Genomic DNA, 17,536 nt, shown 5'->3' on the forward strand with positions numbered 1-17,536 from the left:
GAAAGGTCATGCTGCTTTGACATTTGGCTGCCCAAAATGCGTTACTCATAAGGATCCCTGCTTCCATGTGCCAGCCCCTCACTTCCAACGGGAAAGTTTCCATTTCCTCACAGTAGAGACCCTTAATAGCCCTATTATTCACCTTCTCACTGATGGAGAAAGTGGATGCAAGAGGGGGGAAAAGGTACAGAGGGCAGGAGAGAATAATCAAAATAATAAGAGCTATTTTGTACTGAGCCGACAATGTGCTGGGCACTGGTAAATTCTTTAGGTCATCCCACTTACACTTCCCACAAGCCTTGGGGGAAGGATTGTCTGAAGTTACGTCCATTTAACAGAAGTGGGGAAGGACAAGTTCTACAGAACAACAAAGAGCCAATCCAGCCAGTCGGACCCCTGCCCATGGACTGGGCTCCAGCCCTTCCTCACTGTGACTCAGCCTCTGTTTTCCACTTCTTCTGACTTTTCTTTTTCCCTAAGAAAACAGTTCCACATCCTACTTTCTGAGCATTTCCTGCCTGGTCCCTGGAGAGAAATCAAGCCTCCTCAGGAGGTTTGAAGCAATCAAAGGACAGCTGCAGGACACCAAAGGGAGAGTCACAGCTGTCAGAGATTCCCCCTTGTTTTCGGAAGTGTGAACAGGGTTTGAAGAGAGATCCTGGGGGTCTGAGTGTCTGCAGTGCTGAGGCTAGAAATCAGCCAGAGTCTGCGAGACGAGAGGGTGGTTTCTTGGCGGGAGGGTGGTGTGTGTTTATGTGGTGGTGGTGGCGCTTCTTCAGTATCAGTCATGTGGTGGTGTCAAAAATGTACATGTTACAACTTACATACCCTTAAAAAAAAAAAAAGTTGTTCTCGTTATTTTCAGTAACTGATCACACTGGCATGGTGGAAGAAACACTTAAACAATGACAATTAAGGGAAATCATCTCCCCTGAATAGAGCAGTGGCGCTTCAGGGAAATAGTCACGGCCAGTGTGAAGTCCAGACTCCTCGTCAGGGCTGTTTTGTACCTCCCAAGATGGCTTCAGGATGCAGGAGGCACTGAAGCTGCCTTGTGGCTCTGGTTGGGGGTGAGGGACATGGTCCTCGTCCTGCTGGCTTCCGTTGATGTTGCAATGGGGTGTGGCTCATCTCGCCTTGCCCCTGAATCCTCCTGACTGCCACAGTGCCACAGCTGGGGGAACTGATGGTCTGTTCTCTGGGGGTGGCAGGGCCCGTGGTCCCTCCCTTGCTGCCTCAGCTCCATCCAGTCCTCATCGACCTAAGTCTCAGCATGTCCTCCACGTTTTTTAAGCCACCCGTTTGGCAGCCTCTGTGATGGGGTCATCGGGAGCCTCACCAGAATATCAAAAACACTTGCTCCATTCCCCATCTCAGATGGTGTAAACAGTTATGAGTTAGACCCTATCCACATCCACAAGGAGAACTGAAGGCCAGTGTTCTCTCCTGGTATCTCTTCGTCAAATGTCCACCTCCACTGATCCTCCATTTCTTCACATGTTGCCTTACCCCACATGGGTCAGGGCCCTGGTTCCTTCATTCCCCCAAAAGAACACTGATGTAAGTCCACGGGGTGTCAACAGATGTTCACTGGAAATCTGGGCATAGGATGGGTTCTGAAGAAGATGTAGCATGAATGTAGCACAGAATAATTTAGGTGAGAACTTGAACTAGGATATTAGCCATAAAAATCCCTGCCTTAAAAATCCACTGGCCATTCCCTGACAGAAGGAATTCATCTCCCCTAGCCTGATTTTCTTCCCAAGACTGAGTGAATCAATAACCAGGTAAGAATTTAGCCCCGGGCCTGCCTTATTCTAAAGGCCCATGCTCCCCACCGCTGCTCATCCTGGGAGAAAGAGCTATGTTTCCACAGCTGGGAGGTGAAGCCACCTTCAGAACAATCCCTATGTGGCAGGCACAAACAATTCCCATGCTGCGAGGTCATCTGCGGAGCCAGGACGTGTGGACCCTTGACAGCGGGGGAGGCTGCTCTCAGGGTCCCTCCTGGTCCGAGGCACCATCCTCCAGGACCTCTGCTTCTTCCCAAGTCAGCCTCTTCCCTGACGAGAGAGCCCCCACTGCCAACCCCAGTGCCAAGTCCATCGGGTAAACAGTTACCTTGGGGCAGACCTCACTGTCTCCAGACCTCAGACCTGCGGACAGGCTCTCTCTCTCCCAAGCTGCAAACTTGAGACTCTCCCAGACCATCTGTCTGATCGACATGCACCCCTGGCAGACAGGCACTGTACCTTTTCCACCATTACTAGGCAAGGGGCCAACCCCAGAGGGGCCATCAGTGTTTGCCAAACTGGGCCTGGTTCTAACCATTACAGTTTCTTCCCTCTTTCATGGTAAGGGGCCCAGCTGGTTGAAGGGACCTCAGTGACAGTGAGGTCACTTCACTTTGACCATTTCCTGAGCACCTGCTACGTGCCAGGCATCCTATACAATGAGCTCATCTCCTCTCCCCCGTCCCCTCAGTTCAGTAGCGGTCAGCCCATTTCACAGAGGAGAGAACCATCTAGCTAGATCATGGCAGTTCCTTGAGCTTCCACAGTGCAAGAAGCAGAAGCTGGAATTCGAACCAAAGCTTGAGCAACAGCAAGTCTCCTGCTGTTTCCACTAGGAGACACCCTCAGTCAGAGGAGATAATGAACTACTCTCCTTTTCCGGGGATCAAATGTCACTCTTCTTTGGGGAAAGGCACGGAAGGCTGTATTCTCAGTGTCAACATGTGATTCTAAAACCCACTTCCCTGATGGGGTGAAGGGTGTCGTGGGGGTTGGGGTGAGGCAGGTGCAGAGAGGAGCCCTTGGGTGAGTCAACCCACCTCAGAGAACCGCACGGAGAGGCCTGGTACCCTCACTGGACTGAGGTTTATGATAAAAGAGGCTCTAAGACTGGGACTGGAAACTCCATGGGAATTTCCCCCAAACATCTGGGCACCGCCTGCCAGATGACTCTCTATAAATAGATCAGAAATGCACAGGATATAAAATTCTAAAGATACAAAAAATATGCAATGAAAAAGAAGTCTGCCTCCTACCACTGTCCCCCGCGGTCTCCCTCCCATTATCCTTCTTAACCAGAAAGGAAAGTAACTGTTAGTAGTTTCTTATGAACCTCCAAAAGAGCATCTAGGCATTTATAAGCATAGCTGAGTCTATTTTTTTTTTTATACATGTGGGTAGCATACTACATAAGCCATTCTGTCCCTTGCTTCTTTTACTTAGTATATCTTAGGGATCATTCCATTCCTGCATGTAGGGAGTTGCTTCACTCTTTTTAGCAGCTGCCTGACATTCTATTATATGAAAGTACCAGAATTAATCAATAAGTCCCCTACTGATGGCCAATGAGATTGTCTCTAATCTTCATTATTATCAAACCATGAATATCTTGTACTTACAATGTCGTACATGCAAGTATATGTGTAAGATAAATCCCTAGATGTAGGATTGCTAGATAGAGCTTATTAAATACAATATTTGCTTTTAGGTGTTTAATAGATCTTGCCAAACTGCCCTTCCTCCATAAAGGTTGTAGCAATGTGTCATCCCCTGCCAATGAAGGGCAGCACAAGGAGTGCTTTTTATATGAGGAAAAGACTTTTAGCTGGAAGAGATGAGCTGAGGAGCAGACAGGCAAGCCCGCGCCTGACCCAGATATTTGTCCCAGGACAGCAAGTGACAAAAATGAGCCCGCACCACCAACAGGCTGCTCCCTGCACACAAGCCCCCCATTTCACAGATGAGAAAACATGCTCAGAGAGTTGACATGCCTCACCCAAGGTCACGGCCTGGAACCCCATCAGTCCAGGGCCCATTCCCCCAGCCCATGCATGCTTCCCCCTCTGGCCGCAGCTGTGGTCTCCTGTGCTGACTTGAACCCAGCTCCTTCCTATTGGGAGCTGAAAATAATTGGGCCACCCACATGGTTTGGGCTTCCACTTGTCATTTCATTCCCACCCACAGGAAACCAGGACCTGTTCCCACACATACCCACTCACCCAGCTGCTCTTTCCAGCCCACAGAACCTTGGTCTTCTACTTCTCTGGGGTGGACATTCATCCACCAGCCTAAGGAACTGAAAAACTCAACGGACCCTCTCCATGGTTACTGCTTGGTGGTGGACAGTGAGGGCATGATGGCAGTGAGAGTCACACATGAGTCGCGGGTGGTATCATCAATCACTCTGGAAATAGAAGCAAGCATGGTGAAAACAGTACTCTGCCTCTGTACTTAGAAAGTGCCTTCACATCCATTAACTCATTTTACTTCCACAGCAGTTCTCTGGGTTAGGCAAGGCAGGGATTCTTACATTCATTCCTCCCATTTCAGAGATAAGGAAAAGGGGGTAGGACTTGCCTACTGCTCTGGAGGAGCGGAGACTAGAGGCGGACCCAGACTTTCTGGTGTCTAATCTGGCCACAGACTATTCTGCCCCATGATAAGCAAACTCCTGGCAGATGAAGCACCCGCAAAAACCATCCCTTATCTGCCCACATCCAGAAGGAGTCACTGTGTCCCCTAGCAATGTTGTCTGGGACCCTGCAATACATGGATATACATGAATTCCTTTCCCTGGATCCTCATCTTTGTTCCGGCTCCATAGATACATCCTTTTAAGGACTCTTGGGGAGTTTCTGATGGGCGGATTTGCACTATATCTAAGTGTCTGGACAGCCTGGAGAATATGACGGGTGCTCCACAAAGGTACCTTGCTCTGTTAGCTGAAAGGACAGATGGGTGGGTGGATGGATGCGTGGATGGGTGGATGGAGTATTGGTTGAATTTGTTTCTTTGATTATTTATGTTTTTATTTTTCTACACAGCATCCATTACCCCTTCCAAATATCACCTTGACATCCTCTCTCCCCTAGGACTATGAATCCTTAGTAGATGGGGATGTGGATAGGAAGAATGGCTGCAGTACGTTTATTTCAGAAGTGGTACCCTGATGAGATTGTCCGGTAGTACCTGCTGCCCAAACACCCAGAGCTTTTCTGGTTTCTTACTACTCTTTTTCCAAGTCAGGTTCTCCAACGCTCTATCCATTCTACAAGCTACTCAATCGTACCCCCAGTATATTACCTTCCTGCTTACATGAGCCAAAGTTGTTTTCTGCACTTAACAAACAATGACTTTTAAATGGCACAGATGCAGAGATGAATGAGTGGATGAAGAGATGGATGGGTGGAGGAAGGGAAGGAGATGAGAACGTGGAGGAGTAAAAGGGTAGAGGTGAGCATGTGAATAAATGCAGCACTGCCTGGGGAAGGACTTAATGAACTAAGTGTTGAGTCCCAGGCCTTGGAAGGATGGGAGAGGAGGCATGATGACCCTTCAACCTCGCCTGCAGGGGGAGTGATGTGAACCGATTTTAGGGGCAACAGGACACCTATCGCCAAATGTCCTCCTTTAGTCTTGCATCTTTTGACTGAGAAAGCCTTCAGAAATACTGTCATACCTCCATTTCCTAGATAAGGAAACTGAGGCCCACAAAGGGAAAGTGATTCCCTAAAGTCGCACAACTAGGTTTCAGGCTGGGCTGGGACTAAAACTCAGGTCGTACTTCCCAGTCCCTTGCTGTTTTCGCTGCCTCATGAAAGCTGCCTCTATGAGGAATGACTAAGGTGCAGAATTTCCAAATTCCATTTTGATGAAATTCCCCAAGGGGACTTCCTCACCCAGGCTGGATGTCCTCAAAAATGTCAATGTCTCAGGAAGTTCTGAGGCCCTTATTGTAACCTGAATGTTCTGCAGGCCTCTGTGCTGGGGGGGGTGGAGGGGTTTAGGGAAGCAGCATAGAGGAGAAGTAAGAGACTGGGGACCCCCATCCCTGAGAATGGATGCAGGGCAAGAAGGGGCTTCCCAAGGCCAGCTCAAAAGAGGGGCAGAATCCAGACCACAACCACAAGAGTCCTGTGAGATTCTGAAACTTGTGTCACTTCCTTTGTAAGCCTATCTGTGAAACTCTTTGTAAAAAGGTCTGCACGCTGGCTGCGGGCACAGCCAGGAAGGGAAAAGGGGGCACCATATGTCACTCCACAGCCAAGCTTGGAGCGAGAGAGAAATCCAGTGAAGGACAGAGCATGGACGCCGAGTCTCTGAAGTCCAAGACACAGAGGGTGGGAAAGCTTAGGGCAGGCCTGAGTCATCACCGTTTTCTACATGTTTTCTTCCTAATAAGTGAAATAATGCCTAACGTGTCCAACACGGTGCCTAACAGCTAATGGAAAACACGGTCAACTCCCCCACGGGCAACAGGATAGGTGTCCTGTTGCCCCTAAAATCGGTTTACCCGCCCCCATGTTCCTTAACACTGAGCTGAGATGAACACCCCACTCGGGAGTGGCGGGGGAGGAAGACATGGAGTGGAGAAGCCCTGGATGAAGAAAGGGAAGGAACTGTTATCCCTGCCTCTGTTTGTGCAGGGAATGGTGTTGGGCAGTTGACTGCCTTTTTTTTTTAAATTTTTTATTGTTCTGTTAATCACCATACATCACATCATTAGTTTTTGATGTAGTGTTCCATGATTCATTGTTTGTGCATAACACCCAGTGCTCCATGCAGAACGTGCCCTCTTTAATACCCATCACCAGGCTAACCCATCCTCCCACCCCCCTCCCCTCTAGAACCCTCAGTTTGTTTTTCAGAGTCCATTGTCTCTCATGGTTCGTCTCCCCCTCCGATTTCCCCCCCTTCATTCTTCCCCTCCTGCTATCTTCTTCTTTTTTTTTTTCTTAACATATATTGTATTATTTGTTTCAGAGGAGGGGGCGGTTATGTTCTGCTAGTAGGTGCAAAGAAAAGGGCTGCTTCTGGCAAACATGCTGGGGGAAACAAAAACAAAAAACAGACTCCAAAGCATCAGGAGGAGTGCATCTGAGATCAGCTGTCACTCAGCAAATCTGTAAGAACGGATGCTTCTCCCCGGGCCCCACTCCCAGGGCTGCCCCATCCCCGAGGCATCTTGTGGTGGGCTCCTCCAGTAACCTGAGGGGTGAGCATATCAACAAACACACCACAGGCTGCAGAAAACAAGCGGGTGTACACAGCTGACGGTCCCGTGTGGTGAAGGTGAGAAGCGTGGGGGGAGGCCGAGCTGCAGCCCTCCAGCCGGAATGTGGTTGAAACTATAAAACAGTTGTCACAGTTAGTCCCCCTGACCTGGTGAAATGCACAGGAGGTGCATGTGGGGGGTGCACGCGGAGGTGCAGGATAGAATGGCAGAGAAAGAACAAACCAGACCAAAAAGAAAGACAAGGTGCAGCAGAAAGAGTCCTGGATAGGGGTTCGAATCCTGCCTCCAGCTGGGCAATTCCTCCGTGTTGCTGCCCCTTCAGACCCTCCAACAGCACTGCTAGAGCACCTACCCCAGGCAGGGCCCTGTGGACACAGGGGTGAGAGACCAGCTAGCTGGCTCCTGGGAGAAATATTTGTAAACAAGGACAGAGGAGGGACGCAGCCAGAGAGCAGCTCTCCAATTTGCAGATGGAGAAAATCAAGGCTCCTCAGGAGGAACAGCTTTGCCTCGGGCTTCTCTTGGGGCCCAGACTGGGATTCCTAGACAATGGAGGGACTTTCCCTGCTTTGGACATTTTTTTTTAAAGCAGCCAGAAAAAACAGCTGCTCCCCACACGATCGTGAGGGGAACTCCGGGTCTGAGCAAAGCTTTGGAACTCAGAGGGAATGAGGTTTCTCTTCTTTGCCTGCCTTCGGTTTCCTAACATCACAGTGTGAGGCTGGGCAGGCAGCCAGCTGAGCTCAGGGAAGGAATGAAAGAGGAGAAGGGAGACTGGGCCAGGAGGGCGAGGGAGGGCCTGAGCTAGGCTGGAAAGAGTGTGCATCTAGCTCTAGCGAGGAATGCACTCACATCCAGGAGGAGGGGGCGCTGATGACAACCAGCCCTGTGGACTCAAGAGGCCTGTCAATGAGCCTGCTGGGTCTGTGAACCTCGTACACACAAAATTACATGTGTCTGTGTGGGCCTCCAAGTGTTTGTGGAAAGCGTTCACAGCTCTCGTCAGATTCTTAAAGGGCTCCATTGCCCAAAACGGGTTGGAAGCAATCTCTCACTTCACAGACAAAACTGAGGCCTAGAGAAGGTGAGCAATCTGCTCAGGTCGGCACTGATAAGTAATAGAGCCGCGTGCGAACCTAGAAGTCCAACTCTAAAGAGCCCATGTACTTACTCAAGATGCTGTAAGAAGTTATTCAGATTGGGGCACCTGGGTGGCTCAGTCGTTAAGCGTCTGCCTTCGGCTCAGGTCATGATCTCAGGGTCCTGGAATCGAGCCCCACATCGGGCTCCCCGCTCAGCGGGAAGCCTGCTTCTCCCTCTCCCACTCCCCCTGCTTGTGTTCCCGTTCTTGCTGTATCTCTCTGGCAAATAAATAAATAAAATCTTTTAAAAAAAAGTTATTCAGATTAAACCAGCATGAATTTAGCATCTATTGTGTCCAAGGTTTTGGTGGAAAGCAGGGGGAGAATACAGAAAGCAACTAGAAAAGAAAAACCATAAGACAGTGTTACTTTGTCCAGGTAGTTAAGACAAGACCAGTGCAAAGGTGACTCACAATAAAGAAGGATATTTTTACTTGTTACTGTCCAGTTCTCCGCCCACCACATGCACACACACACACACACACACGCACGCATGCACGCACGCACACAAGCGCATGCTCCACGGGGCAGGTGGTTGACTTGCTCACCATGGCATCCGCAGCACCTACAACAGTGCCTGGCTCACAGCAATTCACAGGAATAGTTTGCAGGTAAACAAGGATTGACTGAGTGGGTGTAGACCAAACGCACTGGTGGGAGGTGGGGGAAGGGCAGAGAGGGCTTCTTGATGTTCATACCTCACCTTACAGTCTCCTAAGCACGTCCACAGTCATTACTCTCCTTGATTCTCTCAACCACCCGTGCATGGGTCACACAGACAGGCATCCCTCCTGTGACACTTGCAACAATTGCTACAATTAGCAAATTGTAAATGGGTGAATGAGTCATGAGGCGGGGAGGAGAGGCTTCCGAGGACAGGCTTAGAACAGCCGCCGGCACCTAGACAGGACGCGGTAATGGCTAACTGCCTGACTGATGTGACTCAGTGGAAAAGGCTCGAGCCTGGTCATCAGAAGCACCTCGGTTCAATCCCACCGATCAGCCACATGACTCTGAGGACCGTAATGACCTCTTCTGTGAAATGAGAATAACCACCCTTCTTCAAAGTCCCTGTGAGGAGAAACGAGAGGTCTTCCCATTCTAGGTCATTCAGTCACCCTCAGCCCCCAAGTTACGTATGTCACAAGAGCTAGCAAGAAAATATTCTTGGTAGAAGACTATTTTTTTAAAGTTACTTTTCTTTTTAAATGTGTTTGCTCTTGTCACTGTCCATAGACAATTTTCTCTTAGATAATTCAGATTTCAACCTCAGTCCAGCCCAGGCCAGGCCAAACTGTCACTATTCTGAATTATCTGAATTGGAATGGATGAAGAGGGCCCCTGGGTGGCTCAGTTGGTTAAGCATCTGCCTTCGGCTCAGGTCATGATCCCAGGGTCCTGGGATGGAGCCCCACGTCGGGCTCCTTGCTCCGCGGGGAGTCTGCTTCTCCCTCTGCCCCTTCTCCTCCCCTCCCCCCTAGCTCATTCTTGCTCGCTCTCTCTCAAAAATAAATAAATAAATCTTTAACAACAACAACAAAAGGAATGGATAAAGATTTACTGAACCCAAGTCATTGGAATGGAGTAAGGAACTTATCTCTAATCAAGACCCCACATGGGTTCAGTTCACGGATGTTCCCAACCATGAACATTTTCATGGTAGGTAGTACTGAGTGGACAGGGCACTGAAGCAAGAACCAGGGCACCCAGGTTCTGATCCCATCGTTCATTTGCTGTGTGTTCTTAGCAAGTCATTTCTGCTCTCTGGGCCTCAGTTTCCTCCTCTGCAATTGAAGGACATGGAAGAAATGATCCCTAGGGTCCTCTGCAGCTTTCAAATTCTGTAACTTTTGTATCCAAGAAGATTTGAGAAAGGAGATGGGATCCCAGCGTTTACTGAATTTCCTCATCTGTAAAATGGGGGGGGGGGGGCGGGAATGAGCACAATAATAGTAAATGAGTTGAGCTTGTAAAACCTTTAGAATAGTGGCTGGCACCATCGGGTGGGTGTTCTCACCTCCTTTGGGGGCTATATGTCAGAGAACCCTCCCTTCCATGGATGAGAGGGGAAATACGGATCTGTAATGCATGAGCAAGAACATTGAAAGCAACCAAATAAACACTGAGTTTATTTCTAATCCATCCTAACTGCCCTCCTCCGCCCCCGGGGAAGCAGCATCCTGACCTCTGATGAGCACCCCTGCCCCAGAAGAGGAAGCTGAAGATGCCATCAGAGGAGGAGGTTTCCCACCACCAGTGCTTCTATTAGCTTCTGGAGGGCAAAGAAGGAACCGATGAGCTCACTCTGGACCAGAGGCAGTGAGGAGGAGAGAGAGAAAGAGACTCAAATTTCCGGAGGCTATTTCAGTTTTCTTTTCCGTTTTGCGCAATTTCACTTATGATACCAAGCAGTCCGTGGCTGCTGTTTTGGAAACTCCCCTTGGGGGGGCGCCCCTTCTACTGGCCTGACTCTATAAAGGGCCAGCCTCAGCAGCAGAGGATCCCTGCAGAGGATCCCCAGACAGCAGGTGGCTCTCCCGCAGCCTCCACCCGCAGGTACCATGAAGGTCTCCGCAGCTACCTTTGCAGTCCTGCTGGCCGCCGTCGCCGTCTGCGCTCCTGCCTCTGCCTCCCCATGTAAGTCAGGTCCCGAGCACCGCAGCCTGGGCCAGACCCTCACGCTGGCCCAGACTTCGCCCTCCTTTCCGGCTGCAGCATTTATGCTGTCGGAACCCAGTGACTTATATTCCCAGATAGTGCTTTACCCAGATGTCCAGCTGTCCCTGGAGCCACCACACAGCAGGGACCCTCTCTGCTCAAGTCTTCTGTCCTCAAGATCTACACCCAAGCCGTCCAGGTGCTGAGGGTGGACCGATGCTGGGGCTATTAGCAGGCAGAGGCAGCCTTGAACTGACCTTGAAACACAGCTAACTTATGCCTATCACCAGCAGGGTTCCTAAGAAACTTCTAAGCTTGGGACAGTCATATTCTCCCCATTTCATAGATGGAAAAAGTGGGGCTTGGGAGAGGATCTTAATTTTTTTAATTTTAATTTTTTTAAAGATATATCTATTTGAGAGAGCGAGAGGGAGAGAGTGGGGGGGAGGGGTGGAGAGAGAGGGAAAGAGAAAATCTCCAGCAGACTCCCACTGAGCAAGGAGCCTGACGCAGGGCTCGATCCCACCACCCCGAGATCATGACCTGAGCTGAAATCCACAGTGGGACGCTTAACCAACTGAGCCACCCAGGTGCCCCGGGAGAGGATTTTTTAAAAGCCTAGTATAGATCAAGTATTATGCTGACTGCTCTGCATGTACCATGTCATTTAATACTTGCCACTACTCTTAGAGAAGCTGAGCTTGACTTACAGAGTAGAGTTAAGTAACTTGCCTGAGGTCACACAGGAAGTGGGGAAACTAGTGTTCAAACCCAGTTGTAGCTGGCTTTTAACACTCCTACTTTACCGGGAAGTGGCAACTGACACTTCCCAGGGTCATCCTGAATTAACTGAGCAACAAAAAGTCCTCCTTCTCTGTTCAGAGCCCTTCTTATCATGCCTCAGCCAGAGGCTCCCAGGGTGCAATACACATCTTCAGGCCCCTCTTGAGGGTTGAGGCTGAGCCATTAAGTCCAAGTTTTGGAAGCTTCCCCCAACCCACCGTAGGTCTCAAAGAAACAAAGTTCTGAATCTATTGAGGATTCCGGGAGGGCAAGAATAAGGGCAAGGGGCTCAAGACGAGATAGGAGGAAGCCCAGCATATCCGTAGAGCCAAAGGCAAAGGGTTATGGTGTAGAGGGAAGGATACAAGCAAGACTCGAGGATTAGATGAAAGATTGCAGAGATCTTCTCAATCCTCTGTTGGAATCCCCCACTCTGCTACTGTGTGTCCACGGCCAAGTGACTTTACCTCTCCGAGCTTTAGTTCCAGCTAAAGGAGGATAAGAGTCTATCCAAGATAACATACCCAGCCCAATACCCCATGTGCAATGGCAATGAATACAGGGGTCTCCTTGTTTTCTCCTCCCAGATGCCTCGGACACCACACCCTGCTGCTTTGCCTACATCTCCCGCCGACTGCCCTACACCCACATCCAGGAGTATTTCTACACCAGCAGCAAGTGCTCCATACCAGCAGTCGTGTGAGTCCCAGCCCTGTGGACCCTCTAGTGGGGAGGAGGGGGGAGTGAGGAAGGGACACCTCTTGTCCCAGAGCCAGCCCCCCACAGGAGCCCTCTAAGAGGGCACCCTATCCACTCTTACCCATCTTCCAGCTGCTCAATTAGCCATAGTTCCTCCCTCTGCAGCTTCAGACCCCCCACCCACCCACTATCACGTAGAAGATTAGACAAAGGGCTCCTGCGGCGGTTCTCCCCACTCTGACGAACTGGGTCAGGTCTCTGATCTTTATGAGTATGACTTTTACTTTAATGTGACCTACAATGCTCCTGCATGGAGAAAAGATCGACACAGTCATCTCTCTCCAATTAAGAACCCCACATTCCCCCTATCCCACACCCAATTGAATCTACCTACAACCTCAGAGGATCTAAGGAGAAGTCAGAGGCCAGAGCCCTAGTTACAGTCAAGTGTATTTAAAAGAAAATTATCAATTGGTGAAGAAATAATGACATGAGATTCTCCTTTAAATATGCGAACTAATACATTTGAAAAAATTAAGTCTACTATCTAGAAAGTGCCTACTGTGTATCAAATGTGTTACATGGATTACCCCTAAATTTCATCATGACAACCCTTACAGGTATGCATAATTCTCTCCATGTTTCAGATAATGAACCTGAGACCCAGAGAGGTTTGGTGACTTGCCCAAGGTTGCACAGTAAGCGAGGGATAGAGCCTGTCTTTGGAGCTTCCTCTTTCTACTACAGAAAGGTCAACAATGATGGTTGCTTAAGAAATTTAAGATGAGGGGCACCTGGGTGGCTCAGTTGTTAAGCATCTGCCTTCGGCTCGGGTCATGATCCCAGGGTCCTGGGATCGAGCCCCACATCGGGCTCCCTGCTCGGCAGGAAGCCTGCTTCTCCCTCTCCCACTCCCCCTGCTTGTGTTCCCTCTCTCACTGTCTCTGTCAAATAAATAAACAAAATCTTTAAAAAAATAAAAAAAATAAAGTGTACAATTAAAGAAATTTAAGATGATAGAGACTTAAAGAATGAAAATGGGGTAATCATGAAGTTTCCTATATAACAGCAAAGTTTATTTTTTTAAGATTTTATTTATTTGTGAGAGAGAGAGAGCACAAGCAGGGGGAGCGGCAGGCAGAGAGAGAAGCAGGCTCCCCACTGAGCAAGGAGCCCCATGCGGGGCTTGATCCCAGGAGTCTGGGATCATGACCTGAGCCGAAGGCAGACACGTAACCGACTGAGCCACCCAGGCATCCCTCGAAGTTTTTTTAATCCAAAAATTCCTGTGACACTTGCAAAGCTATAGGTATTCAGAATTACCTTTTGTTCTGGTGAGTCCTTCAAAGTATAGTGGTAATATTTAGCACTACTAATTTTATCTCTGAAAACAAATATTTTTCAAAAGAAAAGAATCTTTCTGAGCCCCTGTTACGGGAAGGTAGAGATGAATAAACCACAATCCCTGCCCTCATGGGACTCAGTCTGATACAAGGAAAAGACAAATGCAGAATGACTGGAGTAACCCGGCATTAAAAAAAAATTACAAAAGGAGAGAGGGAGCACATCCAGCCTCGGGGGTGAGGGGAAGTTTGCTGCAAAAGGTGTTTGAGAGAAGCCTGCGGGACTGGGCACACTAGGCAGAGCGAACACCGCCAGGACTCTCCTTTGGTTGTTGCGGCATCCCCGGGTAGAAGAGCAATGAGGGCCTCGAGTGGCAGCACAATGACGCAAAAGCGTTAGAGCGAGCGAGATGAGCTGGCACAGGGAAAGCCTAGAAAGGTCAGGTCCAGTTAAGAGGCTGTTACGGTTATCCATGTGAGCGGTATTGAGGCTAAACAGGACCTGAAGGGGACGGGAAGGAGCGATGGGGTAGGAAACCATCACAGGTGGAGTCAGCAAGCCCCGGCAGGTGAGGTGAGGTCAGGAGCAAGGACGAGAGGGGGGTTAAGTGACTGAGGTTTCTACCCAGACGGCTGGAGAAGGGCGGACGCCCCCCCCCCCCCCCGCGCCAAGTCTCAAGGAAGAGCTGTTTAAAGAGGAAAGAACCAAAGTGCCAGCTCGAAAACCCTGTGGCAATGTCCAGCAGGGAGCATGAGAAGAGGGGTTTGTAGCTAGAAAACAGCGTTGGGGCTAGAGATAGGACATTCTTTTATAGGAGGAAAGGGTCTCCTGAGATGAGAGTGGCAATCTTTAGCAGAGTCTTGGTGAACAATGGCCCCAGAGCTAGTCAGCCTTGGTTAGAATTGGCAGTGGCAGGAGCTTGGACCCAGCAGTTAACCTCTCTGAGCCTCCGTTTCTTCCTCTGCGAAGTGGAGTGAAAAAGAAGTACTTCCCTCACTGGGTCAAAGGGAAAACAAGGAAATGAAAAACGAAATCGGAATATATCCTGGCACACGGTTGGTGCCTGATAAGTGTTAACTTCTCCTCCTTCTCCAAATGCACTATTATATACACAGAAGTGACAAACTTGATGAGTGAATGCAGTTCATTCACTAACTCATTCAATAAACACCCGTTAAGCTCCCGCACTGTGCCAGACCGAGGGCCAGAGACTTGGGAGAAAAACACAGAAAAGGGCAGCAATTCTGAGAACACCTGCTCTCAAGGGGCAGGCGGAGGTGGTTGCTCCCAAGAGAACAGGCAGGAAGAGAGGCAGGAGGGGAGTCAGGCAAGTAGGAGGTCCCCAAAATGGGGGCAGGGAGAGAAGCTTAGCTTAGCCAGGAGGGGTTGTTCCTCAGTCTCACGTTCTTCAGGAGGAAATGGAGGCCTGAGAAGCCCTCACTCTAGAGGGCCCTTTTGATTTCCTGGCCACTGGCTGAGGGGGCCAAGAGAGAGGATAGCAAGTCTGCAGGATTTCCTGTCTGACTCGTGGCTGAACAAGGGCAGGGGCTTGGTCTGAAGCTCCCTCACCACCCCAAATAAGCAAACAAACACTAGGAGGCATGAGAGCCCAGAATACTCCATCTGCTCCCTTTCTCTCCTCTGCACACTAGAATGGAAGAGAGATGGTCAAGTGGCTCTGAGTTTCAGAAAAGGGGAGGCAGCTTCCTCGAGAACAAACACTATCCAGGATAGAACCTGAAAACAAACCGAGAAACCCTCATTCTCACCAGACGATCTAAGTCCTCACTTTGTCTGAAAACCTTTAGGCTCATAAAGGTGCAGGAAAACATCCTAAAGAAGCCGAAAGGAGAAAGGTCCAAGTAGACAGGGCTGGCCCAAAAGTAACATGTTAATGGGCAGCGCCGCTCACTAGGCCCACGGTCTCCCCCAGGTAGAGCCGGTCTCCCAGCAAACAGGCGAGGCAGGCAGCTGGACTGAGGCCGTGCCCTGCAGGCTTTCATACCTCCAACGCCTACCATCAACACCTGTGGAAACAAGGCCTCTCCCTCCCAGAGGCCTCCACGTTCCGGCGGGGTTCATTGGTAGAAGTGCTTTCACAACGGCTATACCTCGGGGCCTTCGACCTCGCTGAGCACTGATACCCAGTGCCAGGACCTTTGTCATGTGGCTCTGATCCCTCCCAAAGAAGAATCCCATAACATCCCAATAACAATACGTGTGTGGTATTTTCCACACCTCCACAATACTATCTCATTTGAGTCTCACAACAACAGTGCAAAGTAGGAATTATTTCTATCTATATTTTATGGTAAACAAATAGATTCAGAGGCCCGAAGTGATTTGCCAAGGTGAATGCACTAATGAGTAGTGAAATCAAGACCCAAGGTCATGTCTGTCACTGATGCACACACGCATAGATGTATTCATCTGTTGAGCGTCCACCCTGTGCCAGGCACTGTATTATCTAAAGCCAAATCGCACCTTTGGTTGTTTTTTTTAACCACTTCTTATCTCTCACTTAGTCAACCGTGACTCAGTTCCTAGAAGACACCTCTTCTTCTCTGCATCTTGAGCACCCAGCACAGAGTCTGAAACTGAGATGCACTGAGGAAAGCTAGTGGTTGACGAGCTCAATCCTAGACTCCTCAGGGTCCATATGCCCTTAGCTCTCCAGGTTGCATGGGTTTGTGTGGGGGTTAACATGCACACAGATCTGCTTTTGGTTGGGAGCCCTACGACCCAACAGAAGAGGAAATATCCTTTCCTTAAAAGCTACAAATCCAACCTTACAGAGCTCCAAGAATGCCCCACCCCAGTACCATCATGTTCATCCCCTTGTGGCTCAGTCCACCTCATCCCCAGAACCGGCTGTCCGGGTGCTGACCAGGTCCCATCCTGTGCTCTTCCCCCACAGCTTTGTCACCCGGAAGCACCGCCAGGTGTGTGCCGACCCCCAGAAGAAATGGGTGCGGGACCACATCAACTCTTTGGAGATGAGTTAGGATGGAGGGCGTCTTGAACCTCAACTCATGCAAACTTCCCTAGTGCTTCTTGTTCTTGTCCTAACCAGCTTGGGAGACTCCCCACAAACCCCTGCTCCCACTCCCTCCTGGGAGGGCACAAATTCCACCAGCCAGCAGCAGCTACAAAAGCCTCCTCCACCTAAAGCTCCCAAGAGCTCCTGAGGCTCTGCCTTGTGCACACAAAGTCTCTCGGCTCTGAGCTTCATTTAGGCCCCTCGGCTTCTTGGCCCCGGCTCTGCAATCAGAAAGGAAGTCAGCTTGCCTCTGGAGGCGAAGAAGGGAGGAAGACTGGGCTCCTTCGGTAAAGTCCTGCGGCCACAGATCCTCTCTCAGCCCCCTCACTGGGAAGGGCTGACTGGCAAAATGTGAGAAATCAGCTTCCCATTAAAATTCTCCATGCAGTTACCAAGCTGGCTCCTGGTTTGACTGCCTCCTCGGGAACCCCCCTTCCTCGTGAGCATTGAGCAATTAGCTACATATTGAATTTAACGGTCCTGTCTTTTTAGAGTTCTTTAGCAAACTTTTTGTGTGCGACTTCAAGTATTTTATTAGGAGTTCATATCAAATCTTTGTAGAATGTTCCCTAAGTTTGGATTTGCCTGGGTGTTTCCTCATAATTCGATTCGGGTTAAACATTTCTGGCAGGGACACCACATGGGTGACACTGGGTTTCTCAGTGCAGCACATCAGGGTACATGTTGGTTTACTGGTGATGTTGAGTCTGATGGCCTGACGACGGTCCAGATTTTCTTGCCACAGCAAGCTCGCTGATGTGCGCCAGGCACTATGCCAGGCACGGGAGGTTGGCGGGGAGAGAGATGAATGAGCCACAAGCCACAATCTTTAACTTTAGGC

At 49.7% G+C, this 17,536-nt stretch overlaps 1 protein-coding gene across 1 annotated transcript; it reads left to right on the plus strand.

Annotated features, from left to right (window-relative positions):
* Positions 1-10,690: 10,690 nt before the first annotated feature.
* CCL5 (C-C motif chemokine ligand 5) lies at positions 10,691-17,536 on the plus strand. The gene is made up of 3 exons (XM_032429301.1): positions 10,691-10,808; positions 12,200-12,311; positions 16,573-17,536. The coding sequence occupies exons 1-3, from the start codon at positions 10,733-10,735 to the stop codon at positions 16,658-16,660; spliced, it is 276 nt and encodes a 91-aa protein (XP_032285192.1). The 5' UTR covers positions 10,691-10,732; the 3' UTR covers positions 16,661-17,536.

This window comes from Phoca vitulina, unplaced genomic scaffold (assembly GCF_004348235.1).
Source record: "Phoca vitulina isolate PV1807 unplaced genomic scaffold, GSC_HSeal_1.0 scaffold40, whole genome shotgun sequence".
In the NCBI taxonomy this organism is placed as follows: Eukaryota; Metazoa; Chordata; class Mammalia; order Carnivora; family Phocidae; genus Phoca; species Phoca vitulina.

What these genes read in the sequence shown, in the direction of transcription:
- CCL5 (XM_032429301.1), top strand. Translation starts at nt 10,733, where the DNA reads ATGAAGGTCTCCGCAGCTACCTTTGCAGTCCTGCTGGCCGCCGTCGCC. An exon ending in TCCTGCCTCTGCCTCCCCAT is followed by an intron (nt 10,809 to 12,199) that starts GTAAGTCAGGTC and finishes TTCTCCTCCCAG; the next exon opens with ATGCCTCGGACACCACACCC. An exon ending in TGCTCCATACCAGCAGTCGT is followed by an intron (nt 12,312 to 16,572) that starts GTGAGTCCCAGC and finishes CTTCCCCCACAG; the next exon opens with CTTTGTCACCCGGAAGCACC.